Source organism: Dunckerocampus dactyliophorus, chromosome 12 (genome assembly GCF_027744805.1).
Source record: "Dunckerocampus dactyliophorus isolate RoL2022-P2 chromosome 12, RoL_Ddac_1.1, whole genome shotgun sequence".
In the NCBI taxonomy this organism is placed as follows: Eukaryota; Metazoa; Chordata; class Actinopteri; order Syngnathiformes; family Syngnathidae; genus Dunckerocampus; species Dunckerocampus dactyliophorus.
In genome coordinates this window covers 10207423-10231278 of record NC_072830.1, presented here as the reverse complement: position 1 = coordinate 10231278, position 23856 = coordinate 10207423, and the positions used below count along the sequence as shown (strand labels likewise).

Below are 23856 nucleotides of genomic sequence, written 5' to 3'. Positions count from 1 at the left end.
TTTGTGATATACAGTAGTTGTTAAGACATTTGAGCTGTCACAAAAGCAAAAAATATTTGTGTCAAAGTAAAAGTTATGCTTGAAATGTATCTTTTCACAAAAAGCTGGTTTTCTTCCTATTCTAGTCGGGAACTGATGTTTTCCTGAAACTTACCTATGTTCTATGTTCCATATTTATATAGCCATAGAACACAATATCCTGTGTGCCTTGAAAGATCAGTCAAAATAATCTAAAATGGCCGGTACTGAAGGGGTTGTCTTTTGAAAAATGGCTGGGATTGAGTGAGTTAATATTGAACAGTGTCCAAAAGACAAGACGTCCTCACACAGTCAGGCTGGACTCACCAATGTTCACCTCGTCATCCGTTTCTGCGTCACCGAGGCACTCGAACTGGAACTCCTCCAGGGACTGGGAGAACTTCTGGACTGCGGCAGAAAGACCTGGACAACGAGAGACAGAGTATCAGCATCAAGAAACTACATTCAAACATTACTGACACCTTTGTGCTGACACTGAACTGTCACATGGGCAATAATTACCTTTCATGAATCATTGATCATTAAAACCTGAAGGTCTAATGAGTTCTGCTTCCATGCATAGTGAGTACAAATTCCATAGTTAGCATAGTATTCCTCTACTTGCTGTTAAGTTTCTCCCCTGATGGTTGACACCTTCCAGAGTGGGGACTTGAGATGTGCCTCATCTTCCTGCTGAGACATAAGCTTCTATTCAAAGCGTTCATTAGTGAGCAATGGAGGGGGCAGAAACTGTGCGACAATTATCACTTTTAGCAGGAACGTAGGCACGCTAATTAGAAGAGCGGAAGCGCAACAATGTGACAGAACACTTTCTTTCTAAATGATGGTGTACTTTGCGCGGTGCGTTTACTGAATACTTCAATAAGTATACTTGGCTTAAGTATACCTAGTTACAATATCTCATGACATGCACTGATAATATGGTTATTATTGAGGTTGTAGTGCTCAGTGGAGAAATAATGTGGCTAATTTTGGGATTGTTCATTGATTGAAAGCATTCAAACTGGCACAGATGCGTACACAGACCACAAAAATCAAATCAACTTCACAAGACTGAGGAATTTCCTTGGATATCGTGCGGGAACACAACTGCACCATGCTTGCAGCATGTTTCCAACACCATTACATGCTATAGTTGTACGCTCCCCTGCGGAACCTCAGATTGAAAGCCTGTTTGAGGCACCTACAATATTGTGAACAATGACTGATGGTAAACATTGCTGAGACTGCGCTGAGTACCACTGAGAGCTACGTTTCCAGAAGATGTATTACCTCCACCTCCCGTGCACTTCCACTTTGTGCAGCTGTACATTTGGGATCAATACCTCAACTGACGACCTAAATGCGCTGCCAAGGACATCAATAATGCATGATCTCTGAGCGGCTGACATTCAGATAGATATAAAGCTCAAAAACAAACACGGGTCATGTGTCATGCTGGTTAATCTTTGCATTTATTGTTCATTTTGTCTGTAGTCAATCAACAGAATCCAGGCAACTGGAGCACATCCATCCATCTGTCCCATCCATCCATTCGCTCCATCCATCCATCAGTTCCACCCATCTGTCCCATCCATCCATCCATCCGTCCCATTCCTCTATTCCATCTGTCCAATCCGTCCGTCCCATCCATCCATCCGTCCGTCCATCTATTCCATCCATCCAATAAATCTATTCCATCATGCTTCTGCATAGTCATCATGCCGTCCCTTCTGATGCCATCTTGATCCGTTCCAAGTTTTGCATCAGGGCTGAGCAGTGTAATTCTCAGATTAACTGCCTGACCCTAAATCACGCTTTAGGGTCACGGGTGAGATGAAGCATCAACAATGACAACTGAAGAGAGAAGGGGAGGGTTCTGTCATTTTTATTGCAAATGTTGATTAAAAAAATTGTAGGAGAACATCAACATGAAGTTAGCACATATTTATGGGCGTATCAATTACTCTAATTTTTCGCCATTCCCGGGTGAAAGCAGGGCTCGACTGTACATGATTTCCTGTGCCTTTAATAATGTAAACAGTAGCAACAGAAAAGTGAAATATGAGATGAAGTCACCAGCAGAGGCAGCTCGCTGACATGTAGCAGCAAACACAAGAGGCCCCATTAGCTTCAACGCTACAAGGCTGCAGGGAAATAAAGAAATAAAAAGCCCCAAAATAAAGCAGCCACTCTGAAGGGTGCAGGCGAAGTGGAGATGTCACAGCTCCCCAGGTAGCTTGTCTTCATCTCATCTGACAGAAGAGGGAATTTGGCCCGTTACACTTTGATTATATGTGGTGTAATAAAAAGGAAAGCAGCAGCAGCTCGTGAGGGCCTGAAGTGTGTTACCAAGCGTATGAAGAGCGACAGGAGAGGAGGAACATGAAAGCACTGTTGCAGAAAGTGGAATGAGAAGCAAAAACCGAAAATATAAAATACTTATCAGAAGAGCGTTCATGGGCACGTCTTAAAATAGCAGCGTCTAATTTTATTACACTTGACAAACATTTGATCTAATTCAGCTTGTCTTTTTTTTTTTTTTTTGCTGACATGCTTACATCATCCTTCACGCACGCAGCGGGCTTCAATGCCTTTTTTTTGGGGTGGGGGTGTTGAGAACAATATTGAAGGTGTAATGACAAAAGAGAAGGTCTCAGCATCCAGAGGAGGCGGTGGTGGATCAAGCACTTAGTGGCTAAACTGCCAGACGGCTTCTGGATGTCAGTCCAGGCCCTCCCTGGGGGACCACCTCAATCTGGTCTCCAGGGCAACCACATACATAGCGCCCGTGCACGCTTGTCAGAACATGCCGCCTCAGCGTTGCACACTAAATTGTCATTCAAAGAATGTCAAAGGACTCTGCAAAAAGCTCTTGCTCTAATGTGCAATAGAACAGCCAACACATTAACAGTAAATCTCTCATCAAAACAAGTACCTTCAACAGTACCTTCATGAAGAAGTTGACATGAGAAAAATTCAAAAACAGTTTCACTTTTGCAGGCATAAACTCAGTCAGTATGTTTACATGACACTTCACTATCTTCTCCGGTCTTAACCCTTTCAAAGCACCAAAGTCACAAAATTGCGACAAGCAAAATTGCTGAATTTAACAAGCTGTTTCTGCAAATATGGTGCCTAATGTAATTAATACTTTACACCAGGAGATGGCGGACATCTGTAACGTCAATCCGAGCAACATTTGTGGACGTTATATGCAAAATTGATAAGTTTATAGACTTTGAAGCCCCTTGTATATGCGGCAGCGCGGCAGCTCGCCATGACAGTCCTAACGCAGCATACTTGATCCAATGGTTGGTGGGTTGTCAACACACCGTTAATGGGGGCGGGGGGAGGGGGGGCATTTATGGGCGGGGGGGTAGCATGAATGGCGTATAGCGTATGCCGCGGAAATAGCGGCATACGTGGTATGATCCACGGGAGACTCTTCTGCAAAAAATACACTGCTAATAGATAGATATGACCTGATAATACAATAACTTGGATGAATGACAATATTCACAAGCATAATAGATAGATAGATACGTATATTTTATATCTATCTATGTAATAATAGCAGTAATAATAGCCGTTGAAGCAGCAGTGGTGTTCAAGATCTCGCTGTAAATGACAATGATGATGGCTGGGATTGCTTGAGAGATGAGGAAAAGTATCACAAGTGGATCCGAAATTTTGATGAGCCTGTATCGTTGAAACAGAGATCTGACAAATTCTGAGCCTGGTGGTGTCATAATATGCACATTAGATTAATACATTTACCTCCATCACAAACTTTGGGTCATACTGATAATGTTTCAAATTCACAGTATGCCTTTATCGCTAACCATTTTCAAGCTACAACCTTTTGAAATAGTAACGTCAAATCCGGAAAAAACTCTGGCGAATAAGGGGTTAATATAAAGCACTTTCTAAAAACATGCCATTTTGGTTGACCAGCCAGCTACTAATGCAATAGAAATGATTTACATTTGGCCTACCATACAGATTTGAAATCTATCGCCCTTTAGCAATAATGCATGTTGATGATGAAAAATAACTGCAACCCGCAACATTGAGAGTGACAGGCGGCAACAAACAGCAACGCATCCTCTTGGTGGCAAAGGCAAAAAAGGATTCTCTTTGAAAGCGGTGGGATTTTTGAGCTGCATAAGCAAGGCCTTTCGCAGCGTGCCACTGCTGCTGAGGTTGGATGCAGTAAGACGGTCATTTCAAACTTCTTCAAACATCCTGAGGGTTATTGAACAAAAAAGTCAAGTGGTAGACCCAAAAATCCACACCAGCCCTGACCCGGAGGATGCCACTGGCTGTCCATCAAGACACGGGACCATCCTCGGCCCAAATGAAGGTTGTTAGTGGTGTTGAGTGCAGTCAAATAACAATCAGACGCTATCTGCCAGACAAGACTTTTAAGAAAAAAAAGCTCTTCAAAGGCCTCTTCTCCTTCAAGGCCACAAAAAGCATGTGGAATTTGCAGAAGAAGCACTGAACATGAAAAGGTGGCAGAAAGTTTTATTCTACCTTGACGCTTCCAATTTTAATCCATGACAAGGAGATCCCACCTGAGATGTTTGCCACACGGCACAGTGGAGGGGGCGCCATCGTGATCCTCAATGGAACAAAGGAGCTTCAGGTTGTGAAGGGGCGTCAACGGCAGCTGGCTATGTGAAGATGTTGCACGGGGCATCCCTCATGACTGAAGGCCTTCGTCTGTGTGGTAATGACTACTTTTTTTCAACAGGACTATGCTGCACTTCACAAAGGAGGAATAAGCTCGCTCTTTTGGAGCATCCTGTGTGTTCCCTGATCTAAATCCAATAGAGTTTACAAAAATGGACATCAGTTCCAGACAGTGGATGCCCTCTGTGAAGCCATCTTCAGCAACATTCCCACTAGCTTCCTGGAAACACTGGCATCAAGCACGCTCAAACCCATTTTTCAGCTACGGCCTTAAACTTTAGATCAGCTGATGAACAGCCTATTTTTAATTTAATTTATTTCCACTTTTTTGTCTCCCTCCAATTTCTTCTTTTTGCAAGCTTACTATTATTAATTATTAATTCAATCATGAAACAGTGGAAAAAATTGCATGCTTTTCCATCCATCCATTCATTTTCTACGCTGCTTCTCCTCAATAGGGTCATGGGGGTATGCTGGAGCCTATCCCAGCTGACTTTGGGCAACAGGCGGGGTACACTCTGATCTCCAGCCAATCGCAGGGATGGATGGATTGCATGCTTTTAATTAGGATAATATAGTAAACCTATAGTTTTGGTGTTTTTAAAGTAATGTCCTTTCTTTGTACTCTCTAAATGAAATTGAGGCACTCAAGATGTTTTTCTCCTTTCTCCTCCAGACTGGACTATAAGTCCTCAGTCTTCTACAGAAGCAAAACCACGAGCACAAAAGCATCCTGCAACAATGCGCTTCCGTTGTAGCAGAGGCACTCTGTCCTCCAGTACACTGTGGAAAAAAAAAAAAGTTTAATCACGTCGGTGAGACACCGCTGATTTGAGCCGAGGTGGTATTCAAAGGGGAGCGCCCGTCTTAACAAGGAGACACGAGGCGGAGGGGATCTTAATGTCACAGTAGGGTGCTTTGTGCCACTTTGATTCCATTTGGAGAGAATGAAACATGGTAGCAGCCCTTCAGGTAAGACTTTTTCCACTTTGTGTTGCTTTTGCCTGTCAATCACACTGTAGGGGGCCTGAGCCCTGCAGACCATCCTGCAGGATCATCGAGCGTGTGTAAATTTTCCCACCACATTGCAGTCTGGGAAAGAAAAAGCTTTTGCATTTATCCCACATGCGCTGCTGGAGCATTTAGCAACTTCACGCAGAGCGATGGTAGTGCTGCTTGTTCACACAGTACGACAAAAACTCAAGCCCCTGTCACACGAAGCACAAATCAGGACAAATCAGAAGCAAAACCAGTCGGAATGAAAACGTTTCAAAATTCCTGCCACATTTGGGAGAGGATATGAAATTTGTAAGATTTGCTCCTTTTTTCCTTGGCGGCATGACGTGATGTGAATAAGGCAAGGCTTCATAGTGACATTTGACGGTAGCTGGCTATGTTTTTTTTTTCTCAAATGCGATCAGAATATTTATAATGCTGTCAGAGTGCAGTTAGAATACCTTTCCAATGCCGTTCCATATTTTTCCATTTCGAATCCACCTGGAAGGTTATTGGCATGCTGAAAACATCCGGGCTGGCCACAAGAGTGGGTCCTTACATTTGGAACGCAGTCAGAATTTGTAGAATGCACTGGATATCCAGGAATAAACCAGGAATTGTCATTCCGACGGCATTGTAGCTAGATCTCTACAAATAAACAGATCTCATCTGCAAAAGCAGTTCACATGGATGCACAGTCCTCTCAGCCCAAAGTGTGTGGCAGTCAGCTAGCTCCACAGCATTGTCCGTTATTCCGCTGTTTAGTCATGTCTCGGTGAAAATTATGCCGTTGCTGTCCAAAAGTCTCTTACTGTGGGTGATTTGGAGTCGTAACTCATCCATTTTATTCACTAAAGGCCGCACATTAGCGAGGAAAATGCTCAGTAAGGACAGTCTGTGCGGTGTTAGCTTCTGCTTAGCTTGTACTTCTCCGCGCCTTCCTTGCCTTTGTTTACATTCTCAATGCCACTTGCGAGCACTTCCGCTCGGCTGGATGGTGTGTGTCGACTCTGATACTCAGGGATGAGTTGAAAATCAGTCAGAAAAACGTCGGTGCTGCAAAATCCAACATCCAAAAGCTCCTGTCAGTGTAAGATGTTAAACCAGACCCGACATGAACAAAATAATAACTACGAAACTACAAATCCAGAAGAGACGCTGGACCTTGCTGTGTGTCGGTGCCACCATCTTGCGGAAGTACACGTCTTCTGTTAAACACAAACGGCATTTTCAATTCTTTATCAGCACAAATGAAGCTGAATTTGTATGCTAAGCAGCAGCCGTGGGCACCCCCATCACATCATTTCATCACATGACATTTTCATACGATTCCACTGCCAGATTGATAGTTGAATCAGGCTCCTCTGAATCGAAACTCAGAACAAAAACATTGTTGCACTTTACAATACAAGTTTACTCCTCATCATCATCCAGCTTTGCAATGAATAAAACATGGAAGGAGGGAAGAAACTACACTGCATGTCAACAACACAGTGTGCCCTGCCGTTTATCACTTCCTGTGGCTAAAGCTTTTCCTTGCTAAGTGAGTGTGCACGCACAAGAATAAAATGGCTTTTAAAAGAAATCAATATACAAGCACCTTTTCCTTGCTCTCATGCATAAAGTAAATGTTAGTCAGGTTATGATGAGACACTAGCTTAAATGCAAACTACAAATACTTATGCTTCTATGTAGTCACTAAACCACCTCTTCTGATGCTGTCATGAGCCTTTCAAAGTTCTGCGTCAAATATTAAACATGTCAAAAAGTTGTAATCTAACAAGAAAAAGTCATCATTTAATGAGAATAATGTTGTAATATTATGAGGAAAAATAAACAATAAACAAACAGCAAGCGACTCATTTAGAACATCTCCCTCTTTGCAAAAGCCAAACTGTTTCCACACACTGGACCACAATGGTGGCTTTAATATTTCTCGCTTGCCGGCTTGTCCTCTGCCACCTGCCATGCTACGTTTTGTTGCCTGCTGGCTCGTGGCGATGACGTCACAGACAGTGCTAAAAAACAAACAAAACAACATCCATATAAAGCCTGCCGTGCTTAAATCCAATGCTTTATTTCCTGGTATCGATGCAATCGATTGATTACCTTTTAAGCGAGGTTAGATCGATATATGTGGTCCGGAATGGCAATTGGCCGAACACAGATCGATGAAGTTGGATCATAGGATTATAAATCAAAACACCCCTACTCCTTTTGTTACCTGACCTATTTAGTCCAATAGTACTATGTGACTAGTACAAAGTTTTGTACTATTTGACACAAACCTAAATTTAAATTGATGCCTGTTTTAGAGTAATACAAATACAGGGAAATTAATTGTTCAATAATATATATTTTTGTTAAAAATAACAGAATAAACAAAAAACAATTTAAATATTATTGTTATAGAAATGTGTCATGTATAAACAGTAAAAATTGAGAGTCCAGGGTTATGATACCACAGGTGTATCCAACTTGCAGCACTATTAAATCTACTTTGGACAAAAACAACAAAGGGGTGGTTTATTTGTGTTTTATGTGACTGCCAACACTTAATTGTACTTTATTTATAAAGCACATCTCTACTCAGTGTGCTCATTTGTCATTAAATACAGCCCTCATGTTTCAATAGAACACTTTCTAATACTAAAAGGTGAAGCAATTATTGTTTGGTGAGCTACTGCTAGCTTACATGCAACCTGTTGGAGACCACTGTGATAGCATCACTATCTTAAAGCTGGACACAATACGCGTTAATGTTCAACAACTTAGACAGACAACTAGTGTTTTCAAGTGTTTTCATAAGTGTTATAATGTTAACAAGAGAGGAAGATTGTTAAGTGAGACTTTAAAAAAGTAAGTTAGCATGAACATGACAGCCACTTGCAGCCCGCCCATGGGACAAAAACAAGCTAGCTAGCTCCCGCCAGAGGCAATGAGCCATGCAAAATGTGAAAACAAAAAAGGCTACAAAGTTGAATGAGATTGAAGAGTGAGCTAACACACACGCTGGCATAGATAGGCTTAGCCTGTGACAAGCTGATGTCAATCGACTACAACAGACAATTTTACGGGCTATTTTTCATTCTCTCGATAACAAACAAAGTACAAGTAAACACAAGACCGGTCGCGTATCAGCTCACACATGCAGAGGTGCCAACAGTGCAGAAAGGAGTTTATGGTGCATGTTTATCAAAATAAAGCACAGTGAAACATTTTTATGATATTTTTAATTGTTTTCAAACTAATTGTGGTTAATATGTGCGTAAATAATAATCTATATGTATCTTCATACAATATATGAAGTTTAAAAAAAAAAAAAGTTAAGTCAAAAAACACATTTTCAAGGTGTAGCAACTTCTATTTTGTAGTGGCATTGTGCCACGATCAATTACATGTAGCAGAAACCCTGCCCATGCCTGGTAGTACAATCTGCATCTTTGTTCGTGGGGAATCAGGAACGTTTGCTTGATGTGTTCAGGCTCCCAACAGAAACCAGAGCATCACCCTCAGCCTTCTTCGCACATACATCATCAGTTTACAATGAAGTCATGAATCAAAAGGTGCAAGGTATGATGGGATTTTGACTTCTGCTTGAGACAAATAAAACTATCATTAGCCGGCTGAACATGGAGCGTTTAAGCAGCCGCCTGGTTCAGGAGGCACAACGGAACAAAAGGTTGAAGTTGACCAAGACGATTTTAAAGAACAAGCTATTTTGTCTTCACTTGTCTTCATTAGCAACTTTTTCTTACTCATAAACCTGGAAACTATGGCCAGCAGCTCATCTATTGGTGTGTTTGTGTGTGTTGTCCCTGCAGTGACTTTGCCTTCAAGCATCTTAGCTGCAATACCCGTAAAATCTGCAGTGCTGTTGCCTTGACGTAGTGTTGACAAGAAACACGCACCAATCTCATGAAGCAGCCCCAGCCTTCTTGCATCAAATATCAAGCAAACACTTCCAGATAGGGATGAATAATCCATACAAGTTAAGAATTCTTCCAAAAGTGTCAGGCAGAGATTTGAAAAAGAATGCGTGCCCATTTCACCTTTGACCACAGAATTCCTGCTGGAATTTTGTTTTGATGCCACCCTGAAGAAAGATGATATAACCAATATACAGTACTATATACAGTATATATATATATGAGATGTACAATATCTTTTTATTAGGGATGCTCCACCGATCAATATCCGTGAAAAATTAAGTGATCAGCATATGCCGATAAATGTCTTTCAATTTATCACAAAAGACGATCAACTGTAGCTTCAACTATTGCAGCCTGCGGTGATCCTTTCGTGCAGTGTCTCGCCCTAACTAACTACTTTGGCAGCTCAGTCCTCCCACTTTGCTTGAAAAAAAATATTAATCATGTCTGCTGTGTGGAACTTACACACACATGCCACAAAAACTATCTTGTGGGGGTAGCACGTTAAAAAGCTTTAATATTGAAGAACATTTGAAGATTTGAAGAACAACACTTGTCGGAGTATGGTGAGTTTTGGAGGCGCATGGTGTGATCATCAGTCAAACACTAGAAGACATCGGACCGGGTTCACCGAGTGCTCTATCACTTACCTGGAAGTTCCACCAATGTACTCTCACATCCAAAGTGTCCTTAAAGCAGGCATCTCATTCTATGGAAGTTTCACCACTTACTTCAAAAAGTAAGTGGAATATGTTTTTGTCTAAATTAAAGTTATTTTATGGGTCCTTTTTTTGTATCATATAGCCAGTAGCAGGAGTGCAGCGTGGAATTCTAGGTCCCATGAAAAATTGTATTAATTAACCCCGTAGAACCCAAATATAGAAAAACACACAAAAAAATCAACCATTAAGATGTTGTCAGAGGTCTGTGTGGCTGAAAATGAGGTGTTTTTTTAAAAATCATATTTTTGTAAGTTTTTAGGAAACTGTTGTAATATTGCAACGCTGGGCTCAATGGGGAGCAGAATCTCCTGTATTTGTACTCCTTGTCTGAACAACAGAAAATAATCTCAGTCATGCTGTTATGAAAAGTCATTTATTGAAACAACAAGAACGTTGACATTTATTTACAGGGATAGTCCCAGAAAAAGTGTCCAGCTGTACAGAGAAGAATGAATAAATCAAAGATATCACAAACATGAAGAATAAGAGAGGATGCTAGTTGTGCCTGCAACTTTCTCATGTTCAGTATCTCCTTGAGAGCTTGGCAGTGCCGTTTGTAGGAGCCAGGCGTTAACCACAGCAAGGGTGATGGTGTGCCAGAAGATGGACATGCAACAACGCCGAGATTTCAGGACAAACTTGTATTTCGCTGTAAACGTGTGGATTTGTTGTAGGTACCCACAATGGCCTTTCAAAGTCAATGGAGGTTTTGGTGGCTTTGTCCCAGCGTTGAATCTCCTGCACAGGTTCTGGTCCAGCGAAAGATGACACAAGTGTGACTGCCCTGTTCAAAATCAAACAACATCACATACACAAACATAAAAGTCAAGCATCATGCCATCCTTTGAATCCCCATGGGTGTGTCTTGCCTGGCATGTACTGCTTGATGCTGATAAGGGCATGGCGGGGCGATGATTTCAATATAAAGTGTTTAAACATTGCACTGGAGTAACATATTCACACATTTAACTGCTCAAAAGTTATGAAGTTCCTCTCAAGACGTTCCTCTCTTCTGTTTTGACATCCACATTCACCCAACGTTGTAATATTGCAACAAAACAAGCTGTAAATAAAATGTAACGCACATTGTCCACACTGACTGCATATGGACATGTTCTAGACACTGTAATAAACACACAAAAAATATTGAAAGCATTTTACTTACTTCAATCAGATAAATCCAGTCCAGTAAATCGAGGGGATGATGCTGTCTCAAAAATCTGGAAGTTGTGTGACTTCTTGACCTGAGGGCGGGCCTTATATACAGATGTATGACCTAATATCATTCTGCGTCTGAACAACAGGACCAAATGAGTATCTCAATGTGGTTGAATCAAAAAAATATTAATTTGGTGGGGGATCACAAAAATTGTTGTTAATTCTGCAACAGAGGGCCTTACAGGGTTGCTTACTAATTGTATTAGTAATTACAACTTTTTTTGGCTCCCCTGGTAGTCAAGGGACTTTGAAATTGTCCTGACTTTTCCCCTTTATACAGCAACCCTGGCCAAGAGCATTCATTATAAATAAATTGAAAAATGTACAATTACTGTAATCCATGTAATGGGTATCGGCCAATTTCAGTCCTGGAAGATCGGTATCGGAATCGGCAGCATAAAACCCTGATCAGAGCATCATTGCTTTTGATACAAACCGATACCACAAATTTTCTGCTCTCAAGACCAATATGATACCTTTTTATATCTACTTTAAAAAATGTACATTTAAGTGTAGTTTGTGCACACCTGGAGGTAAGAAGGACTACAACAAATTAGGATTTGGCCAACTGTACAGTACGTGTTGATTTGTCCTAAGCAAATATGACATTGCGACTACCACATCACTACTATCAGGAGAACCGGAGGATCGAGTGGGACGAGCCATCTGCTGTGGCCCGGCAATGCGCACTGTATTCGGACACATGCACCGAGCAGGTGGTGTGACGCCACGCTGGCGTCTGGCAAGCCCTTTGTACTTTTCAAACGCTGCCACGCTGGCGTTTTTTCCCTCATCAGGAGCATTTGGTACAATATCCTTTCCTCTTAAAGTGAATGTTTGTTTACAAGTGAGCTCATGGGAAGTTACGTCAGCCTGTTAACGTCATAGGCAAGTGAAAAAAGGAGTGCTTGATTTGCTCAACCGCACAGTACAGGTAATCTCACCTAATTGGAGCCCCCCGCCCCCAATCACTCGTTGTTGCAGCTATTTTTAATGTTATCAGATTTATTGTATGACATCATAATTCCCTCATATTGCTCGATGATTATTATGCACCCCTAATTCATATCTAACTTTGACCTACGCTACCTCCACCATCTTGAATCTGATATTCATAAACAGGGTTGTTGCTCTGATCCACTAAACTAATCCTAAATAACAATCCTAAACAATAATCCTCAATGCTTGAAAAATATTGGCTGAAGAAATACACCTGGAACAAAGCTGATTACGAACATTGACAAATAAGGAACTCACTGACCTTTGAACTCAGCTATGGAACCTCAATAGTCTTGGTCCTAACTTGGTATGCCAGTAGTTCTGACTTGGCACAATAATCCCACAATGTTTGCAGTTCTTTTGTTGAGCAAATGCACCTGGAAGGAAGCTGATAAGGAGGATTCAATAGGATTCGTGTTTTGACAGTACATTAATCCCTAAAATGTTTCAAGATGAGTGAAAACTTAGGGAAAATATGAATACATGGAACACTGTGACCTCGTCTTGGGTCAGACATCACACATCGTATGATAGATTTGTCACCTCGACCATCTCAGATGAGATGCTCATTCTGATCAATAGTGTTGTAGAAGATTGCCTTCACAGTCTGTCTGTACTAACTCGATGAAGGCACAAGTGTCGACATACAGTATTACTCATGTCAAGGGTCACCCAACATGGAGATGAAGCAGAGGATAAGCTGTATAAAGCGTTTACTCTCCACTGAACAAGAAACAACCACTTAGCAACAGTTGCTAACAACAATCACATGACCCGGAAATGAAAGTGAAACTTGGTGACCCAAGCAAATGAAGTTGTGACATGTACATTCACCATGTGCTTTTTTTTAGTAGGAACATATTTATGATATTGTGACATGAGTCACAGCACTAGCCACTGTAGACTGCATTAAGAACTGCATTTTATTTATTCAGAAATAATTCAGTTATTTCTTTTAAATACATATGTTCCACTTCCATCATGTTCGATTATATTTTTACAAATGACATGTTCAACAAAGGTTTTTTTCTCTTCTGGAATTATAATACGTTGAAGCTGTGATATTTTGGCCCAATTAATAAAGATATAATAATAAAGAAATAACTAGCGTAGCAAATAAGCATGGACAGCTGCGCTAGTTATTTCTTGGATTCAATAGGGTTTCTCATTCTTCTTGATCAAAGCGCTGGCACTTTGGCACCATGGTGCGTTATTTTGCAGCCGTACGCAATAAAAAAACACGAGACTTGTGGTCCATAGACGGGGAGTTGATAGCAAGCTAACTTTGTAATAAAAACACGTTACTAACACAGTTGCACAGTATTAATAACACCAATGCGTGAGATTCTTTGTTTGGGCCCTGAATTCCGTGGAACGATACACGGGCAAACAGACTAGTTTGGTAGGCACAATGTTTGCTCGCATGAAAACCCAGACATATTTGATATACTTTTAGCATATTCGTAGAAAACCAAACCTGACAAAAAATGAGGTACCACTGTACTACTTTTCCTCCAAAACATGACTTCATCCATCACAGTAAAAATTACAGGGCTTCAACACACACACTGTGAGGGAGGACGGGGGAGGGTTACACAAGCAAGTGTGTTTACAAGATGCTTCCTGTGGCCAACCCTCGGAAGCATCATCATCTGTCCTCAAATCAACACAGAGAATTTCCCAACAGCAGAAAGATAAAGTGAAGCCAAGAGAGTCTTTTTATGTTTGCTTGAATAGCCGAAATATGCAGTGTGTTGGGACAAGTGCTGCTTACATGCTAGCATGTGGTGATTATAATGACACAGCCAGCATCACCCATTCATTAGCACATCCCCACTGCTGCTGCTGAGCAAGCACGGGCATGTATGGGGTGCAATAACATATCATCATGTGACATGTCATGTGACATCACGATAGGCCGCTATCTGTCTGCTCACACTAACTGAATATATTAGCTAAATCATATATTAGCTTGTGTTGACCTCACTGCAAGTTCTGAGGCGGGATTAGTTTCACAGGAAATATGGTGCGTTGAAGGGCTGCTGAAAAATGTGCAATCATTATCAGTGTAGCATAAAAGATACAAACATGAAAAAATAGTGTGAGGAAGGTTTAACAGTGGTACAGGTATGCTGTATATTTAGAATTTGTCAGTGTGAATGAGATGTCTTTTCTGCAAATAAAAAACAAAACAGCGACTTTTATTTAAATAAATATATACAAGACACCTGCAACTTTGCACAAGTGAAAGTAAACAAACAAAAAAAGCATTTAAGTTTTTCCTGGTATTTATCATTCTTTATGAACACACATCCTCCGACACTGTCTACTGTTCTCAGACAAACTTACCTCGCATACTAAAAAGCCATCATGACTGGCATCATCGTCACAGTCTCTCACCCCCCTACTGCTCACCAAGGGATAATTAGTGCATTCATTTAGCGTGGTGGCCACACTGAGGGAATTCATAAAAGTCAGCGGTGGTTATTGAGACCAGATGTGAGCACTGCTGCACCTGGAATTAATTATCCATATCACAATAAGTTCAGGATGCTTTGGACTCCAATTCATTACAACAGCAATGCAAGGATGCAAACATCTGAATCAATCAAATAATCAGCATGAATGAATGGCTTGTCGTTACAACTGCGTCCAGTAGATAGTGTTGTAAGCCATAAGCAGCGTTTACATTTTGCCTCCGCATTGTTGCCTAATTTGCCATGGCAATGTGTGTAATGTATTTATGGCACACCTGAGAAGAAAGTTTGCACACTGTTTGCATTCTATTTACGCATAAATTATGCACTTGGCACGCAATTCGTGACCGAAAATGGTGCACATTGGCACGAAATGACCACGCTCCCGCACGACTTATTTACACCTCGTCAAGTAGTGTTTACGTCTAGTGCACAACAACAGTACGCACGAGGCGCATTGTTTGCAAGGGACCTAGAAGATATTAAACTCCAGAGAAGAAGCTCATGCGGAAAAGAAAGTCTATATTTTCTCGCATAGAGAATGTGCAAAAAGCAGGATGGAGGCAATAAACTAGGAAAACAAGAGGCACTGACAGTGTTGGAGAGGGAATTGCTGACTAGAAGACATCGCTTTGGGCATGTCCAAACTTGCTCCAAGAGGTGGTGGAAAAGTTAACCCATTCATATGAATGGGACACACATGCTTTGATACCTACCGCCCGCACTGTTTGCACATAGGTTATGGTGAGTTCATGGAAATTATGCATACCACAGATTTTGCACATTTCAAATTTCTTTGGTACGCAGCCCCACACACTTACACATATGTCACACCTGTTTACCACAAATTTACTCATTGGTACGCAAAATTGCATACCACTACGGGGACAAAGTGAGTGCAAGTGTAAACGAGGTTATAGCCACCAACTACTTGACAACACAGCCATCAAACAGAACTACAGTCTTACTGACTGCAAAACAATGAACAACATTCCATGTGGCTAACAATGATAAAGTGACTTCCAAGTTACCAGGAAAAACAAACGTTTAGTTATTTTAAATTGCCGGTGCATGTTATAAGGTGCAAAAACACACGTACATCCACGGTACCACGGAGTGAAATCAGTGGTTTTGTATGTGTGGGTTCCATCAGACGGCAAGGCGTATTCCACAACTGCATCCTGTGGCCGCCTTCAAAATAAAAGCATGCCCATAAAATAACAGTTACACCACAAACCCAACCCCCGTAAGTCAATAATTTAATGTTTGGTTGATAAATAAGCTTTAAAACATGAGATAACGTTGCACATTTCTTACGACACAAACCAAAAGTCTTCATTTTGCACTGAATTTTCCGGCATGGCCATCCATCCATCCATTTTCTATTTCACTTATCCTCGCTAGGGTCACGGCTATGCTGGAGTCTATCCCAGCTGACTTTGGCTGAGAGGCGGGGTACACCCTGGACTGGTTGCCGGCCAGTCGCAGCCGCCAATTATGCAAATTAAACCCCCCACCTTCCACCCCCACAATTAAACAGCTGACCTGTGGGAAACCCTGCATTTCATACAATATACAATATATACTGTATATACAATATATATTCATACAATTTCAACAATATAGCAAACAAGTTATTGGCATTCTTCAAAACAATTGTTGGCATATAGGTTGTCAAGTATCCTGACTACTAGGCCTGTCACCATAACAAATTATTGCCTATAAACAATATTATTGCCAACATTATTCTAAGGCAATTTTTTCATGAATATAATGATAATATGGCATAATAATGCCAGTACATTGTATCAAAAGCAACATTAATTTCTCAAGAGTACTTAACATTGTAACTGGAATGTCAAGAGCTTTAAACTAAAAATAAATGAAACAACATAATAAACTAAGCAAACAAAAAAAAGATAGAAAAACCCCAATGAAAATAAAATGGGCTCTTACTCTCTTTTAGCAAAAATTGCACTTACATGAAATTGCCAATCAATCACAATATTTTTTATTTTGAGTCAGTGTCACTTTTGTTGCTGTTTGGATATTGCCAAAAAAAAAAAACAGTAATAACCCAGAAATACTCTGAAGTTGACATTGTGTGTCAATGCAAAGGTCAGCTCATTTGCATATACGCTTCCTTCTTTGACTATTAGCAACGTTGCATGTGGAATACACTGTTTACGTTTAACGTTTTTTTGGGAGTTTGGTCCAAGCACATGTCTTGGATGCACCTAAATGCGTTTGGTGCACAATGAGGTGTTACACTTGGGGAATCACTGAAACATGAGTTCCACTGTTTTGTATCATTTACTTTGTTGTCTTTGTCACAAATTCTTTGTGACCATGTGCAAACGGGCTAAAATTTACATCAGATGGTGTTTGAAACACAACAGGCACCACCAATAAAGTATTCCATCGTCTAGGACACGACACACACAGCTAGGACAAAGAGACTGAATGACTGACAAGAGGGTTCACTCACTCCGTTCATTCCGCTATAGAACCAACGCACCCAGGTGTTGAGACAGATGCACAGAGTGAACCCTCTTGTCATCTAGCCTTTGGTAGAGAGAGGAGGAAAACAAACACATGTGCATGTGAATATATCGAGGCCGGATTTTTATTTATCTTGTGATTAATTGATTTATTGATTACCGTGACAAGCCTACTTACTACGATAACATTACAATAAGACGAAACAAGAAAGGCCGCTTAAAGGTCTCGCGGAAATGTTGCAACTCATAGTGGGTCTTTGGCCCTGTCCACACGGAAACGTTTCTGGGATTTTTTTTTTGGCCCTCTCCACACGGAAACGTTTCTGGGATTTTTTTTTTTTTTTTGCCGGCTGTAAAAAATTTGCGTCCACGCAATTTGTGAGATTAGTAAATTGTGACATGTGACACACCAAACTACAGAAGAAGAAAGAACGCATGTGCAAAAGTCCGTTGTCTTCCATTTTCCAAGGCTCATCTAGACCTACGATGAAGTGGAATTACTTCCATGAGTCATTTTGGAGAATAAGACAACAAAATATCAGGAGTATATGGACTGGGGTAAGTCATGCCAGTCCAAATATTCAGATATTATGTTGGTTTGTCGTCAAAGGTCACTTCTGGTCACGTGGCGCCGGTGACGTTTTCAGAAAGAAGCAGGCAGCTTGTCTATGCGGAAAGAACAAGCTGGCTTTTTCAGATTTTGCTACTCTGGAAGCAGTTTTAAAAAAAATACTGTTTCAGGTCACCCTGAACGCCATTTCCGTGTGGATGAAAGGCTGAAACTAGGGGTGTACGATTCATTCACTACATCAATTTTGTATATTCCTACGATGCAACTACATCAATCTGGGTTCTCAAGTTTCCATTCAGGATGACATATATCAATCTAACTTAGTTCAAAAAGTAATCAATCAATCGATGGAATCGATACTAGGAAATGAAGCATTGGATTTAAGCACAGCAGGCTTTATATGGATGTGCTTCTGTTAGCACTTTTAATGATAAAGACGTTAAATGTTACAGTTTACCTGTCGGTGACGTCATTGTCTTCAGGGTATGTGGTGGTCATGGGAGTTGTAGGTGACCAGTGAAATACGGTTGATTCGCTTCTTCTTCTTTTGGTCGGTTCATTCACTTCATTCAGTATTCAGCTTTAACTCATCTGGCCTTATTTGAAACTCCTTTTAAAGTGACAATTATGGGGAAAATATGCAAAGTAAGGCCCTTTTTTTTATGGCTCAGGGTGGTAGTTTATGGTCCAGTAGCAGTGACGTCACTATCCAGCGCAGTGTGTCCATGTCAAAACACATAAAGAATGTTACAAATACAATCCCTGTATTTTAGTGATGTAAAAATCTAACACTGTGCGTGTGCGCTCGATTAGAGAGCCCGTGGGGACGTCCTTAAAAATGCAATTATTTCATATGATATCGTGTGTATTTTCATTCGTATACAGATAAGTTAAGTCCAACTTTAAGCCTTTCAAACTCATGGACCGGAGCTTCAGGACAAGATAAGAGGTATGTAGGGTATAAATTCACTTTAATATAAAAGGCACATCTGCAGATGAAATTTCTTTAAAATCTGATGGTGCCAAATACGTTAATTTTGCCCCGGAACTACCGAGTACATGCAATTAGTAGTGTGGCGTGGAAAAGAAAAGAGCGTGCATTATTACACTTGAGTTTCTTCCCTGGACTTTTTGATTATCAAAAAAATGTAAATGGATACTCTGTTGACTTTTCGAACAAATTTCGCAACCTGAGTTATGATATATTTTGTAGTATGGTTGTACTTCCCAAGGTCAGTGGGTCATCACAGATTTTGTCTTGACTCAATGTTAAAGCAATGGGACGTCTTCAATGCTTGGGGTAGAGAAGTGAATGAGATATCAAATTAAAGTGCAAGTTATGTTTTATTAGACACAATTAATCACAGACTTGATTTTAAATATTTCAAAATTTTGTAACACTCCTAATATATGTGCGCTGCACAACTTCTGTCAGTGTATTCTTGCTAGCTGCTACACCGTTCTTTCAATTGGCTGCTCTGATCAGGAGGATTATCAACCCAAAAAAAGCCTATGCTTCCATCGGCTTGTGCAGGTGAGAAAGTTTCAACACCTAATTGAAATTCATTTGCTGAGGAATTTGCATAATGTCTCTCATTGGGTGCAAAGTGCAGGTTTGGATTGCACTATTTCAAGTGAAAAATTAATCCTAGCAAGCTATACCACCCTCTTCATTGTGATTTTCTATTGCATTTTTAACTAACTTAACATTTTTGTACTCATTGATCATTTATTCTTAAGTATGTCAGCATTATTAATAATTTATACCTGATTGCCTTACAAAAAACAACAGAAATCTAGGAAACTTCACCTGCACTGTCCTGTATACAGGTATTTATTTCACTGTCACGCTGGTTGAATTGTTGGCAAAATAGTTACTGAATCAATTTAAAGTTACTGAAACATTTCTGATTGTATCGTTCCAAAAGAACCAATATCGTCACTGAATCGTATCTGCAACCACGATAGTTATTAAAACGAATCGTTACACCCCGAGCTGAAACCTTAAAATACTTTGCCATTTTGACCTGAAAATATTTCTGTGTGGATAGCCCCTTAAACCTCTGTGGCAGCCAAAGTTAAAGACCATTAATGATTGACTTCATTCCATTAACACCCTCCTCCTACTTCCTACCCTCCATGTATGAAACTGGACCATGCAGGTGACATGAAACAAAGAAACAAAGAAATGGAACTCGGCTCCGCTTATGTACTAGTTGTTGTCAGAAGTATGCATAACAAAGCTATTCCCGTCCTTGAGTCTGTTTGTCGAATTAGGGCCCATTTCTTAGGAGCATTCTTGAGCCTGGAGGGGCAAATAAGACAACAGGAAGTGCACGTTATCAGCATGGTGCTGGAATGTGGGCTAAAACTTCAGTGGACAATGAGCCTTGGAAGTGACGCAGCAATAAAGGCTTCATGGATGCAGGATCACTGACTCCCATCTTAGCTAACACGTCAATCTGTAAAGCTGAACATACCCTCAGCTTGTACAATTCACAAATCCACCTAACTTTGGCAGGGAAAAAGTCTTTCTGAGGATTAACTCTGCTTTTTCTTTGGCTTTTAACAACACGTATTCCAAAAGAAGTGGTATTGAAAAAGCGTCATCACGTTTCCAGTAGAACCTTGGATTTGTGGCAGTCCGCCACTAATGGATGCGAATGGTTTTGGTGCTACAGTACCTGTTCGCTGGCATGGTATGAATAGAAACGCTGCTCCAAATTCTCACACGGTAGGCATTGAAAGTGAAAGACAGGAAGTGACTCTTGCGGCACGCATTTACTTGGTAATCAAATACAAGCGTTCATGAAAGGCTAAGTATTCATCATGCCACAAGCCCGCCGTGAAAAGGAACCGTGGAGAACACCTCCACAAGTGTCCCGCCCAGCCTTACTAGCAGGAATCATGATAGCGATAGTGCTGAGAAGGTAGAGCATGTAAACACTCTTACGTCGTTTAGTAACACTAAAGGGGTAGGGGTCAATTTTGGGGGGAAATCAAAGACACCCCAAAAATGAAAGTGAAAAAATGATGCAGCACACTGGACCATTTTGCCAAAATGTCATTGTAGCAACTCAAAATGATTCTCAGTAGTTTGTGTGGCCCCCACGTGCTTGTACGCATGCCTGACAACGTCGAGGCATGCTCCTAATGAGACTACGGATGGTGTCCTGGGGGATCTCCTCCCAGATCTGGACCAGGGCATCACTGCGGTACCTGGATGCATGGAGGAGATTCCAGGAGACAGGTAGTTACTCCAGGAGAGCTGGAACCGGGCCGTAGAAGGTCCTTCAACCCTCAGCAGGATCGGTATCTGCTCCTTTGTGCAAGGAGGAACAGGATGACCACTGCCAGAGCCCTACAAAATGACCTCCAGCAGGCCACTGGTGTGAATGTTTCTGACCAATCAGAAACAGGCTCCATGAGGGTGGCCTGAGGGCCCGACGTCCTGTAGTGGGCCCTGTGCTCACTGCCCAGCACCGGTGAGCTCGATTGGCATTTGCCATAGACCACCATTTGGCAACTACACCACTGGTGCCCTGTGCTCTTCACTGATGAGAGCAAGTTCAACCTGAGCACATGCGACAGACGTGAAAGGGTCTGGAGATGCCGTGGAGAACGTTATGCTGCCTGCAACATCATTCAGCATGACCGGTTTGGTGGTGGGTCAGTGATGGTCTGGGGAGGCATATCCCTGGAAGGACGTACAGACCTCTACAGGTTAGATAATGGCACCCTGACTGCTATTAGGTATCGGGATGAAATCCTTGGACCCAGTGTCAGAACCTACGCTGGTGCAGTTGGACCTGGTTTTCTCCTGGTCCACGACAATGCCCGACCTCATGTGGCTAGTGTATGCAGGTAGTTCCTGGAGGATGAAGGAATTGATACCATTGACTGGCCCCCACGTTCACCTGACCTAAACCCAATAGAACACCTCTGGGACATTATGTTTAGGTCCATCCGGCGTCGCCAGGTTGCTCCTCAGACTGTCCAGGAGCTAATTGATGCCCTGGTTCAGATTTGGGAGGAGATCCCCCAGACACCATCCGTAGTCTCATTAGGAGCATGCCCCGACGTTGTCAGGCATGCGTACAAGCACGTGGGGGCCACACAAACTACTGAGAATCATTTTGAGTTGCTACAATGACATTTTAGCCAAATGGACCAGTGTGCTGCATCATTTTTTCACTTTCATTTTTGGGGTGTCTTTGATTTCCCCCCTCTATAGGGGGATCATTTTCATTTCTATCAAATTATGTGGCATCATTTTGTTACTAATACATCACCCACTTATTATCAGGAAAGATATTCAAGATCATTTTTCCCCCAGTTTAGATCTGATGTGTTTTCGAAGTGTTCCTTAAATTTTTTTTAGCAGTACATATGGGAGAAGAGTCTTGATTATTATACTTACTGTTCTGTCATGCTTGTTTTTATTGTATTTATTATTATTTATTTATTATTATGATGATTCATTATTTGTATTTCATTGTAATCGTCATGCATGTTCAAATAAAATTAAACCAAACCAAAGCACTTCACTTTGCCAGTGAAAGACAAACTACGGGTGTCCAAAGTGCAGCAGTTTGGAATAAAATAAACAAAAAAACCCCAGCAAAAATGAGAAAAATACATCTGAAAACCATAACGTGATAAGAAAAAGGTGAACTGTTGACACCAAAAACGAGCACAAAGATTTGTTTTAAGTATATGGATCACTTTTCTTTAGCCTATTTACAAAATTACATGCATGTGCATCATGGCCACTTGTGCAAATTAGACAGAACCTGACATGACTTCAACTCCACACGAACTGAAATTAGTCCATTATTTACTTGTATTAAATACAACGCTAGTGTGATGAACATGACGTTATTAAGTCGTTCATGTGTACTCAATAGTATGGGTGGATGTCAGGTGAGCACTATCTATGTGTTTTAAGGAAACGACCAGCGACTAAAAGCGGTGCAGCCATCGATTCTATTTGAATAATGCCAAATGCCCATACACTAATAAACAATGACAACAGCGGTGACTTAGTTGAAGTAGTTGAAGTACAATTAAGATGTGTTTACTCACTCCTGAGCGCGCTAATGAGCATGTTTCCATCTTTAATCAGCTCCTTAATGAACTTGTTGGTCCTCTCCAGTTCAATTTCATGACACTTGAGTCGCTCACGGAAGTCCGGACCGTCCAAGAAAGAGTCGCTAAACTCCAGCGTGGGGAGTCCCATCGTGGCTCTGCTGGGAAACAACAACACACATCCAACTTCTTGTTCTTTTCCTTAACCGAAAAGCTTCTCCCTCCCAAAAAAAAACTTTCCCAAAAACTTGGAGCGTCTCTGTTCCTCACTTCCGGTTTGTTGCGCGTGCATCTTGCTACCGGTGGTCGTGTGACTCCTGCTGGCGGCTTGTGGACACTTTCGGGCTGCCACATAATCTTGCAGCGTGACCAATTTAAAATTCGACAAAACAATCAGACAAGTTACGACTTGAATCAACTATAAGTGCATTTTTGTGGTTTGTTCATTGTGAACTAGCGCAACTGTCCAAAACACGTCACGTAACACACAAGCCTGACTGGTAGAGATGTGTAAGTCATGAACGAATCGTTCAAAACTAGCGAATTTTATACTGAATCTGGACACACGGGTGCTCGGCAAAGTTAACTCACTTCTGCTAGTAGCCAGGTAACTTGTCAGGGCGTGTCAGTAAAAGG

At 41.2% G+C, this 23856-nt stretch overlaps 1 protein-coding gene across 5 annotated transcripts in view; it reads right to left on the bottom strand.

Moving 5' to 3' along the window:
- Positions 1 to 23588, bottom strand: part of LOC129191583 (rho GTPase-activating protein 42) — a 103984-nt gene extending 80396 nt beyond the window's left edge. For 3 of the 5 annotated variants that reach the window (XM_054795048.1, XM_054795049.1, XM_054795051.1), the window contains exons 1-2: positions 23218 to 23480; positions 346 to 441 (exon numbers count right to left, since the gene is read on the bottom strand). In XM_054795048.1, the coding sequence (XP_054651023.1) occupies positions 346 to 441; positions 23218 to 23371 (250 nt within the window). In that variant the 5' untranslated portion in view covers positions 23372 to 23480. The other 2 variants (XM_054795047.1, XM_054795052.1) reach the window with 2 other exon arrangements.
- Positions 23589 to 23856: the final 268 nt, after the last annotated feature.